Raw genomic sequence first — 12783 nt, 5'->3', positions numbered from 1 at the left:
GTGTCTTTTGGCACTGGAGGGTGTGTTGGCCATTGTATTTAAGTAACAGCAAAAGTCTCCAGAATGGCTGAACAGTAGGAACTAGGAAACATGTAACAAATAATTCTACTACCAAGCTCCCAGATAAATGTATTTTTCAAAAATTCCCATTATGGGCAGGTTTGTCATGGTGTTTGGTGAACAGGGGGTTCTCTCTTATTTTATGATTGTTTCAGACCTAGCACTTATTCATGGGAGATCAGCTTTCCTCACAGTTTAGAAAGATGGATTTTTTCACACACTGGAGGGCCTGTGATCTCCTTCAGCATAACGAATATGCAAGAGATTCTTGAAGTACCAGTGATGACTTTCTTCCTTAAACTATTTCTTCTTTTTTCTGTACTGTCATTACACAGATACATGTTTTAAAGGTCTATTACTTGAGTTTAAGCTAGAATCTAATCAGAATAAGGCTTTTTGGTATCTTTCCATGAAAAAAGAACTGAGTCTCAGAGGCACACAGCCAATGAGAACTGAAAGAAAAAGTACTAGATAAGCAGACAAGACTCATAAGCAGTATCTTGACTTCTGATGAATGGGGTAAAATATTATCTAAACTAGCCTGTTGTGAAATAAATCATAATTCCCCTATTTTGACAAAAAGAGCAATGATATGAGACATAAAATATGGCACCTCCTAAAGTGAAGACAGTATGAATTCTGAAGACAGCATGAATTCCAGAGACTGCTCCGAGCCTGTATTCTAGCAAGACTGTGAGCTCTCTAGAGGCCTTGCATCTGTTTTTCATGCTCCCTACTTCCATCTCTCTTGCCTTTCTTGGTGTCTTTGTTTCTCTGTATACCCTGCACTTCAATGCTCTTTGGCTACATGAGGTTGGGAGTCTGCTTCACAGCCCTGGGTTTTGACAGACACAAGAGAAGGATGCCCAGAGTGCCATTCCTTCATACAAAAACCTAAATTCCAACTATCTACTTTTTCATTCCTCTCAGAACAGAACAGACAACACCAGGCCACCACTCTTCACACTCTGGGCCCTGAACTGGTGGATCCATGGAGCTCTCACTCCAGTGGTTCCAGAGATGAGTTAACCATACGTTTTGGGGTTTTTTTTGCTGGCTGGTACAGGGATCGAACTCCGAACCTTGGTGTAATCAGCACCACACTCTAACCAGCTGAGCTAATCAGCCAACTTTTTAACTCTACCTTAATGACTTCATCTGGTATAGCTTCTTGTTTGTACTGGGTTCCATACCACTCTTCAGTGCGATCAGTTTTTCCTTCAAAGGATTTGGAAACTATTGCAACCCTAGAGATAGATGGAAAAAACAAACAGAAAAAAAAAAACTAAACTCATGTTATATACATAAATTTATAGAACCTGATTCATGAAAATGTAAATAACATTCAAGAATGTGTTGAGACTCTTAAGACAAAAGGCTTAGCCCAAACAGGCAATATATGTATAGTGGTTTCTGATCATAGTCCCTGTCATCCTTTATAGCCCATTATTTTAGTGTGAAAAAGTGCTTATAGGAGAGGTATGCTATTAACTACAATTTTTTTTTTTTAAAAGATGACTGGTAAGGGGATCTCAACCCTTGGCTTGGTGTTGTCAGCACCACGCTCAGCCAGTGAGCAAATCGGCCATCCCTATATAGGATCCGAACCCGTGGCCTTGGTGTTATCAGCACCGCACTCTACCGGGTGAGCCACGGGCCGGCCTTTAACTACAATTTAAAAAGAAGAATAGCTAGGGAAAAAATGGAACAAGGTCAGTTGAAAAACAGCCCTTAAAAAAGCAAAAAAGTACTCCTTTCCAGGAATAACTCAGGCCCAGAATTAACAGGAATAGCTAAGAAAACCTGTTGGCTCACCCAGAGATAAAAACAAAAAACAAAAAACAAAAAAACAAAAAAACCCCCCTCAAACATACAAAAATAATTTTTATTATTACTTGCTAGGTTTGTGCTCTATGTTTTTTTTTCTGCATCAAATATACTTACTACATATACACTGGCCTTCCTTCTGCTAAGGGAGAAGGGAACAAGACCAAGAAATGCTTATCTTATGGCTTATTAAAAGCTTTCTTTGATGGGACAGTACAAACAGCCCAACAGAGAAGAGAAATGGAAAAAAGAAAGAGTTCAAGGAGAGACAGGTAGACAAGGTAAAGAGTAGTGGGGCAAAAGAAACTCTGTGCCATGGAACTCTGTAAGCTGCCCCTACGGGGCTCAGCAGCAAGGACACTTCTGCCTCTGCTGCCTTTTAAATCTAAGCTGGAATCATAACACTCCCACCAGCAGACTCAACCCCAGGCTGGAACCAATCCTATTTTGAATCTTGTAGATTGAGGAATTTTGGCCAACTAGCTTGGATGACTTGGCATGAAGTCAGTCCTATTATTGGTTCTGCTTCTCCCTTATGTCCCAATTCAAATAACTAGGTCTATGTCTGTTCCTGCTTGTTCTCACCTATCCTCCCAGAGGTCTGGTTCTAACCTCTGAATATCAGCCTCACAGCTGAAAGCCTAGAATTTGCAAACAAAACTCCCCTCTGCTGAATATCCATTCTTTTTGAAAATCCTAATCTTTGTGTTCTAAACACCTGCCTTTTTTTGGACCTCCCCAACACCAGCGTCTGATTGCCTGAACCACTATTTCTTACTCATTCTAGACAAAATACTCTACCTGGCTGACTAGACTTGTTCTTATCGTCTGCTTTTGGGTAGATAGCCTAAGCAAGGTGATTCACCTATGAGTCAGAATGACTGACTAATCTTCCAGCTCCAGGAGTTCCTGGTCTGGCCTACCTGCACTGACCACTACCATTTCTTGAAAACATGCCACAGAAACATAGACAGGAATCATAGGGTTTGGCAGATGAAAGACTTCTGTCATTGTGTCCGGAAGGAAGCAATGCAGGTTGGTAGTTTGAAAATCCCTATTGAGGGGTAGGTTTAAAGAGTATGCAGAGTTCACAGGACCACATGAAAGGTGTGTTTCTTGCTGGCCAGTTAGGTTCACTTCGTTAGAGTGTGGTGCTGATAACACCAAGGTCAACGGTTTGGATCCCTGTACTGGCCAGCTGCCAAAAGAAAGAAAAGAATAAAAAAAAAAAAGGCGTATGTTCTTAAGGGCATTCAATACAGCACTTCCCAAGATGGTAGCCCAGGCATCAGAATAAAGGGAAAGAAACTGATTACAACTTGCACTCATTTAGCAGTGGACGTGGCCTCTGAAACATGAAAACTTTAAACTCAGTTCTGAGAGGGAAAGGTGCCTAGCCAAATGCTCTGGGGGACAACTGTGTGACAGAAAGAAACAGACAATGAAAGCTGTCCAGAAGTGTCCAGGTTAAAAAGGGGGAAGAAATGAGATTTATCAGGTATAATTCTTAGGAATTTAGATAGTCATATACCAAAGTGAAATATATGGGTGACATTTGAAATGTTACAAGAAACTAAGTATGAAGTAGACAAACACAGTTCCTCAAACTAGACACATAACAAATACTGGACTAACAGAGGTATCTTTGTAGACCAAGACTTAGTATATCATTAAGAAATTCAAAACTGAAATATACAATGGAAGAGCATGTATTAAAAAATAAATAAAGGTAGGGAAGGGGATAAACATTACAGAGTATATACATGTCAAAACCATGTAGAAATCTATGAGCCGGAGTGTAGAAGTACTGGGAAGAGCACTTGAATTAGAAGAAAAGGAGAAAAAAACAAGTCACAATAATCAAAGTATACTATAGATAGCTGCAGTACACTTAACCATGGGCAGTTAAGAAAAAATGGCACAGCACTGTAGAATTTTAGATTAACTAATGAAAATCTAATTATACCAAAAAACAGTTTTGAAGAGTTTTTTCTTAAACACAAAGAAGGCAGGTTGCTGATATAGTCCTGATGTGATCTTAGGAACATGAGAGAAAATGAACTTTTCTTTTCATACTAAAACTTACAATAGTAAGAAAAAGGGAACAGTGGGCTAGAATGAATGCTGACTATTGACTTCGAGTCAGCACAATTAAAAATGTTTGGAGGGAATGAAGCTGTAGAAGCTGGATGAGACCCATTTGAAAAAAAGAGGTCTCTTGACTACAGACATTAAAAGGCAATATGGTTCCCAAGGAATGAATTCTCAGGAGACTTTTGCAAATAATCCCTGAAAGAGAAAAGGGGGAAGACATCCAAAGAATGAGAACTTTCACAGATAATTGTGATGAATTAAAACAGAATTAGTGGAAAGGGCACAGACCCAGCAATCAGAAACTTGGATTCTGGTGTATACTCTGACTCATTTTCTTTGAGATCTTGCCAAAATCACAGTTAAGATCTAAATTAGGTAGGTCATTTACTCTCTCTGGGCTTCAGTTTCATTATTTTTTAAATAGGGACTCCAATTAGATGTACTCTATCGTTCTACTAGTAGAATTCTACACTATCATAATATCAAATTAGATTTTTAAAAGATACAGAAGAAGGTGCCAAAAAAAAAAAAATCTATTGATGAGACTCAAAATCAAACTTAAAAAGTGACAGGAAGGCATAAATGCGGAAGAAATTGAGGCTCATGAAAAAATACTAAAAACTATTATATTTTTTTTTCTTTTTGTCTTTTTTCGTGACCGGCAACGGATCGCAACCCTCAGTGTCGCGCCAGTACCGGGCCAGGACCGGCAACGGGATCGCAACCCTCGGTGTTGCGCCCGCACCTCGCTCAGCCAGTGAGCAGCCGGTCTGTATGTGGGATCCAAACCCTCGGCGGGAGCGCCACCACGCTTCCCAAGCGGCGCACTGTAGCAGTGCGTCACCAGGCCGGCCCCACTAAAAACTATTTTTTAAAAGGGTTTCTTAAAGTAAGAAGGAATCAAGAAAAATTAGGCTAAAAGCTTAGAAAATTCAATCGACTTTGAGCCATTTCCTTTTTTTTTCTTTCCTTTTTGTCTTTTTTCGTGACCGGCAACGGATCGCAACCCTCAGTGTCGCGCCAGTACCGGGCCAGGACCGGCAACGGGATCGCAACCCTTTCCTTTTTTTTTCTTTCCTTTTTGTCTTTTTTCGTGACCGGCAACGGATCGCAACCCTCAGTGTCACGCCCGGACCGGACCAGGACCGGCAATGGGATCGCAACCCTCGGTGTCGCGCCCGCACCTCGCTCAGCCAGTGAGCGGCCGGTCTGTATGTGGGATCTGAACCCTCGGCGGGAGTGCCACCGCGCTCCCAAGCGGCGCACTGTAGCAGTGCACCACCGGGCCGGCCTGTTTCCAGTTCAAATTGTTGGAAAGACAAAATACACTTCCTACCTGAAAGACACTCATAATCCAATAAGACCTGAAGAAAAATGTGATATGTTGATCTCAAATAACAAGACTACTCCTCTCTTATTTATACTGTCTTTGAAAGAAACATGGCTCTTTAAACTGTAAAGATGGAGCAAACATAGAAAAAGGGAACTGAAGCCTAGGACAGGTGGGTGAGGCAAGTGATTCAAATGAAATTATATCTCCAAAAACAAATGAGTCACATTCTCTGATGCGCCGGCGACTAATGAATCCTATTAGAATCCTACTGTCCATCATCTTTTAGAAATGCTGGAGATTAGGCAGAAGACTGGAGATGGGCCAATGCTCTGACTGTCCATAAGGGAAAGAAGTGGAGCCTGAACACCATAAGCCAGTGGATTTGGCACTGACCCCTGACAAAATTCTTCAGTCAACTGTCAGACTGTCAAACATTTACACAAAAATCATAAGGACCTGCACAGATTCACCAAGATTAACTCTTTCCAAATTAATGTAATTATTTATGACTTAAGCAAAGCATGTGGCAAAGACTCCATATCTGTATTTGTAGGTTTAATATGATAAAATGGTCTCTAAATAATAGGATCAAGAGAGGTAGGTGACAATGATAATGGAGTAGTAATAGGCAAACACCTTTGAAGTGGTAAATAAAGTCTTAACAGTCAAAAGAAGTTTCTAACAATTAGGACTAGCAAAAATGGAACTGGCTACCTTGGTAATGAGTTCCTCATCCATAGAGCAATTTAAACTGAGGCTGGTAACTACTTAGCTGGGATACTGCAGAAGAGATACACACCTAAGAAGGGGTAGGCTTAAATGACCTCTAAGGTTCCTTTCATTCTGAGGATTTTCCTATTTATTTCCCTACCTGATTGCAATGTTAAATTTGTCTCAGTGGGTATTAATCTTGAAAAATATGGAACACTTGACAAATCTGCATGTCATCCTTGCACAGGAGCCATGCTAATCTTCTCTGTATCGTTCCAATTTTAGTACATATGCTGCTGAAGCGAGCAAATCAGTGGGTATTTAAAAAAAAGTAATCTGGGCCGGCCCGGTGGCGCACTGGAGAGTATGCCGCTTGGGAGCGCGGCGGCGCTCCCGCCGAGGGTTCGGATCCCATGTGGAGACCGGTTCCCGCTCACTGGCTGAGCGCGGTGTGGGCACAACACCGAGGGTTGCGATCCCGTTGCCGGTCCCCGGTACGGGCGCGACACCGAGGGTTGCGATCCTGTTACCGGTCAGTAAAAAAGACAAAAAGGAAAAAATAAAAAATAAAAAAAAGTAATCTTATCCTCAAGCAATCTGGCATAGCAATATTATCCCAGTCTGGCCTGGCAATATTATCTCAGGCTGTCCTGCACTATATCACTGACCTGCTGCAGTAATAATTATAACAGTCTCAGAGACCAATCCTGTACAGAAAAAGCACTTTTTCTTTAAAAGTGAGGGTAAAGAGAAAAAGAGGTACTTAACTCTAACTACATAAGATATCAAATTTAGAGACATGCAATTTAATCAAAAGTAAAACATATGCTCCAGCAAATTCACTCCTCCAAAGTGTTGCTGGGCCAAATTACTGGCTCTACAGCAGCAAGAATTACAATTTAAATCATAATTTTTTTTTGCAAAAAAAAAAGCACATCCTTATTATTGTATGATATAATTTTATAGAAAGATAAAGGCTTATACCCATTTTGTGGACAGGCAACATTCAAGAAAATTAAATATGAGAGCCAGTGTTCATCACATCATATAAAGTTAACTTTTCACAAGTTCAACTTGCAGGATTGTCAACTCTGAGGATCCATTAGTTATTCAATAAACATTGGTTGAAGAAAAAAGCGATCTATCCAAGATCTCATGACTAGTAGGTTACAAACCATACAAAACTAGTCATGGTAAGGAACCTTAAAGATTGCCTAGTGAGTTCTATTAAGTTTAAAGCTCTTTCTCGCCATGTTGATAAGAGTTTTTGTTTTTAAAGGTATATAATAAAATTCAACAGAACTTAGGTTGATATTTCCCCCCCCAGAATATATAGCTACGTTGAAGAAAATACAAATATTTAAGCTGTTTTACTTGCCTAAAGTTAATTACTGTGTTGTGGGTGTTTTTCTTCCATGTATAAGGGTACTTCAAAAAGTTCATGGAAAAATAGAATTAAAAGATAATACAACAAATCTTTTCATGAACTTTTTGAAGTACCCTCTTATTTTAATCATATCATGTAAGTAAATAAATATATCATTTAATGAGATAGTTTTAATCTTTTTTTTAATTTCAACATATGAATTTTTTTTTATTGAAACATAATTGATTGTACATATCTGTGGGGTACCACATTGAATATCAATACCTGTGTGCAATATGTAATACTCAGGTTAGGATAATTAGGACATTCAACATTACGCAATGCATTTATTTTTTGTGGCCCTTTACTGGTTTCTCACTTTTTTTTAATGTTTTTTTTTTTTTTTTGGTGGCTGGCCAGTATAGGGATCCGAACCCTCTGACCTTGGTGTTACAAAACTGTGCTCTAATCAAATGAGCCAACTGCCCAGCCAAACTTTTTAATCTTAATAAAATCCAATTTATCCATGTTTTTTCCCTAATGATTACTGCTTTTTGTGTCCTTTCTAAAAAAATTTTGCGTATCTTGGGATTTTGAAGATATTTTTCAATGTTTCCTTCTAGAAGTTTTATTGTTTTAGTGTTTATATTTAGGTCTATGACCCATCTCAAATTAATTTTTGTGAATGGTGTGAAGTAAATATCAGGCTTCATTTTCTGAACGGATATGCAGCGGTAGAAGAGCACCATTTGTTGAAAAGACCTTACTTTTCCCAATTTAATTATGTTGGCACCTTTGTTGCAGAGTCAACTGACTGATGGGTAAGTAGATAAAGGAAATGTGGCATATACATATAACAGAGCATTATTCTGCCTTAGGAGGGGAATCCTGTCACATGCTATAATATAGGTGAAGCTTGAGGGCATTATGCTAAGTGAAATAAGCCAGGCACAAAAAGATATGTTGTATGACTCCACTTATAATAGGTATCTAAAGTAGTCAAATTCATAGAAATAAAAAGTAGAAATGGTGGTTTCCATGGGGGCGGGGGAAGAGGGAAGTTGTTATTTAATGGGTATAAAGTTTCGATTTTGCAAGATGAAAAAGTTCTGGAGATCTGTGTCACAACAATGTGAGTGTACTTAACACTACTGAATTACATATTTTAAAACAGTTAAGAGGATAAATTCTATGTTTCTTACCACAATAAAAAATATCAGTTGACCACATACATGTGGAACTATTTCTGGACTCTGTTCTTTTCCAGTGATTTGTCTATCCTTATGCCAATACTACAGTGTATTAATTACTGTTGCTTAACACTAAGTCCTCAAACCTAGTAGATTTCTGGTCTGTTTCTCAGGAGTGCTCTGACTAATCTAGGTCCTTGGTATATCTATATAAATTTTGGAATCACCTTACCAACTTCTAAAAAAAGAGAAAAAAAGCCTACCAGGATATTGGTCGTAATTACACTGAGTCTGTGAATCAGACTTAGAAAGAACTGGCATCTTAGTAATAGCAAATCTCCTAATCTATGAACATGGTATGTTTCTCCATTTATTTAGGTCTATAATTTCTCTTGGCACTGTTTTGTAGTTTTTTTTTTTTTTTTTTTTTTTTTTTTTTCTTTTTCCGTGTCCGGCAACGGACTGCAACCCTCAGTGTTGCCCCCGTACCGGACCGGGGACCGGCAACGGGATCGCAACCCTCGGTGTTGCCCCCGCGCCTCGCTCAGCCAGTGAGCGGGAACCGGTCTGTATGTGGGATCCGAACCCGCGGGCGGGAGCGCCGCCGCGCTTCCCAAGCGGTGCACTTATCCAGTGCGCCACCGGGCCGGCCCTGTTTTGTAGTTTTTTATGTAGAGGTCTTGCTTATCTTTACTTAAATTCATTCTTAAGTGTTTTATGTTTTCATTGCTATTGTAAATATTCCTTCCAATTTTCCCATTTTTTTGTTGCTATATATAGAAATGCAATTGATTTTTGTATACTGACCTAGGAACTTGTGACTGCACTGAATTCACTTATTAGCTCTAGATTTTTGGATGGGGGCTAGGTTCCCCAGGATTTTCGATGTATACAACCACATCATCAATGCATATATCACTTTAAACCATTTAAATTACACGAACTGTATCTCTCTTCCCCAGCTAGACTACTCTAGACATGAATAACTTAAAATACTAGGTTACATAACTATTTAATTTTCAACTTTCTCTGCTGTTCACTGACTGGAAAAGAAAGATTTCCTGATTTTTCAATTTCTCAGTCTTTAAATATATTATCTAGATCTGAAAAAGAGCATTGCTGTTAAGGGTAAAACAATCAGCTCATCAATCTCAAAGGGACTCACAACTTTCAATAACTTTCTTTAGGTTCTCAGTATGATTTTTCCTTTTGATAATCAATTCTTCAGTAAACAAGGATTAGGTGACAAATATGGACTAAAATATTGGCAAGAAACTGAGTGAGAGACATAGTGTAACTGGGTACATAAAAACAGAGATTTAATTTCTATATAATTTCAGAAGTTACTATCATTGGGGAAGATTTCTAAATTTGACCTTTAACTTTTTTTTTTTTTTTAACTACAAAACCAAGGCATCTTGTTACAATTTAAAAATTCTAAAAGTTTGATAATTTCCTATATTCATCCATCATTTAATAAAATATTTAACTAAACCCTAGCATGAGGTCAGGTAAAATCTGGCTAGCAGTCTTTCCTAGAAGGAAGTCACCAGAGTCCACTAACCTCCTAAGAGTGACAATAGCTAGGCCAGCCCACCTGAAAATTAGGATACATCAATAAATTGCTCTCAACATAAACAGTATAGTGCAATTATAGCCAGTGAATTTTTAATAATAATAATAATAAAGTTCCAATTATGGTAACTAGGAAAAAGACTTTGATAGAAAAAGATTTTTTTCTTCAAAAATTTCTACCATACTGTCGATCTTATTCATAAAGTAACTGTTCCAAAAAAAATATTTACTCAATTGCCAAGCTGCCTGGAGAATTTCAGGAATATGTGCCTGACAGAAGAGAAAAATAAAAAATGCAAAACAAGTGCCATTTAGTTATATTCCGTTTGTCATTTGACTTTAGAAAACAAATGAAATTCAATTTTAAGGCAGAGATATCATGTGACAGCTCACAAAAAAGCAAGAATACCTCTACTTCCATAAGAGCTTCAATTTTTCCATTTCCTGGTTGAACCACCGGTCAGCCAGAAGGATTCTGAGATTGTAATCTTTATTGCCACTTAAAAAAAAAAAGAGTGTGTCCTCACTTGCTTATAAGAGTCAGATAGGGGGCCGGCCCGTGGCTCACTCGGGAGAGTGCGGTGCTGATAACACCAAGGCCCCGGGTTCGGATCCCACATAGGGATGGCCGGTTCGCTCACTGGCTGAGCGTGGTGCTGACAACACCAAGTCAAGGGTTAAGATCCCCTTACCGGTCATCTTTAAAAAAAAAAAAAAAAAAATAAGAGTCAGATAGGGGGCCGGCCCGTGGCTCACTCGGGAGAGTGCGGTGCTGATAACACCAAGGCCCCGGGTTCGGATCCCACATAGGGATGGCCGGTTCGCTCACTGGCTGAGCGTGGTGCTGACAACACCAAGTCAAGGGTTAAGACCCCCTTCCCGGTCATTTTTAAAAAAAAAAAAAAAAAAAAAATAAGAGTCAGATAGGTGAGCTGATACCCTGGGCCTCGTCTGAGTTAGGATAAAGCCAGGTATGTAGGTAGGAAGGAAGGAATGAAGGAAGAAGAGAAGGAGGGACCACAACAATACGTTGATCTTTCAGAAGGAGAGAACAAATCTATGGATACTAGAGGTGGCAGAAGAGGAAGAGGGGAAGAGATTGGGTAAGGAGCATAAAGAATAATTATGATCTACACTAATGAACATACTAATAATATTGATTTGATCAACACTTATACACAGGTGATGGTAGTCAATGCTGTACCCCCAAAATATGTATAACTAATTCATGCTTCAATTAAAAAAAAAGACAATTTATTATTATCTTTAAAAATATCTCCATCTTTAAACATATTGCCTCAAAATAATCTAGGGTAAGGAAAGAATGAGTAAAGAGGGATGGGTATAGATTTAAAAAACTGGCCATGTATTGACTGTTGAAGCTTGGTGTTGGTTCATCATACTATCCTCTACTTTTGTAATCATGCTTGATAGAAAGTTTAAAACCATTTTATTCACAATTTCAAAATTTCAGATTCTAACCATTATTGAAAATTTAGTATGCAACAGTAAAGTCTGCAGGTTGACTCACCGAACATTTTCTGGTCTGAGTTTATCGAGAACCATTTCTATTAAGTCAGGTCTAAATTCTTCCAGTAAATATTCAGCAGTCAGCACTTCTTCTAGGGGATAATACTTTTAAGAAGGAAAACATAAATAAGTAAAATTTGCAAGGCTACTGTACAGTTTAAATTATTAAAGCAAACAGATTTCTAACACATTAAATACATTATTTTACACCCCCTCTCGCATTTGATTAAATTTTACTCCACTGGAAAAATTTCTGTCATCCTGAATCTTTTTCTCTTTCCTATCACATCTGAAAGCATTGCATACTGTGCAATGATTCTGCCAAATACACTGTTAATCCCCAAATATACTAACCATATTGAGAGCAAAATCACTTTTCTTTTCAGCAAAATGTGAATAATATCTCTGATTAAAAATTGAGTACTTGTGGGGCCGGCCCGGTGGCGCACTGGATAGTGCGCCGCTTGGGAAGCGCGGTGGCACTCCCGCCCGAGGGTTCGGATCCCACATACAGACCGGTTCCCGCTCACTGGCTGAGCGAGGCGCGGGAGCAGCACCGAGGGTTGCGATCCCGTTGCCGGTCCCAGTCCGGTACGGGGGCGACACTGAGGGTTGCGATCTGTTGCCGGACACGGAAAAAAAAAAAAAAAAATTGAGTACTTGTTAGGGCCTGCCTGTGGCTCACTCAGGAGAGTGTGGTGCTGACAACACCAAGGCCATGGGTTTGAATCCCTATATAGGGATGGCCGGTTAGCTCACTTGGGAGAACGTGGTGCTGACAACACCAAGTCAAGGGTTAAGATCCCTTTACCGGTCATCTTTGGGAAAAAAAAAAAAAAATTGAGTACCTGTTAATGAAGAAAATTTGATAGTGAAATGCTGACACCTACAGGACTTTTAATATAAACAGATTTTTATAAACAGAATTTCCTCTCAAACTTCTATAGAAGAAATCAGACCAGCATTTAGAAAGTTGCTGTGGGAAAAAATGGCTTATTCTTTTGGCTAGTATAAAAAAAACAATGTAGAAGATGCTTTTTAGTAAGAGCAACTTCCAATATACTGAGACAGACTGATTCATCCACTCAACAAATATT

At 39.0% G+C, this 12783-nt stretch overlaps 1 protein-coding gene across 1 annotated transcript in view; it reads right to left on the bottom strand.

Annotated features, from left to right (window-relative positions):
• IDE (insulin-degrading enzyme) overlaps positions 1 to 12783 on the bottom strand; it is a 63491-nt gene that overhangs the window by 27485 nt on the left and 23223 nt on the right. Inside the window, exons 10-11 of the mRNA XM_008568994.1 lie at positions 11688 to 11791; positions 1205 to 1307 (exon numbers count right to left, since the gene is read on the bottom strand). Of these exons, the coding sequence (XP_008567216.1) occupies positions 1205 to 1307; positions 11688 to 11791 (207 nt within the window). The remainder of the gene's footprint in view (positions 1 to 1204; positions 1308 to 11687; positions 11792 to 12783) is intronic.

This window comes from Galeopterus variegatus, unplaced genomic scaffold, assembly GCF_000696425.1.
Source record: "Galeopterus variegatus unplaced genomic scaffold, G_variegatus-3.0.2 Scaffold457, whole genome shotgun sequence".
In the NCBI taxonomy this organism is placed as follows: Eukaryota; Metazoa; Chordata; class Mammalia; order Dermoptera; family Cynocephalidae; genus Galeopterus; species Galeopterus variegatus.
Note: the sequence above shows the minus strand (reverse complement) of the source record. Positions and strands in the feature narration are given on the sequence as shown.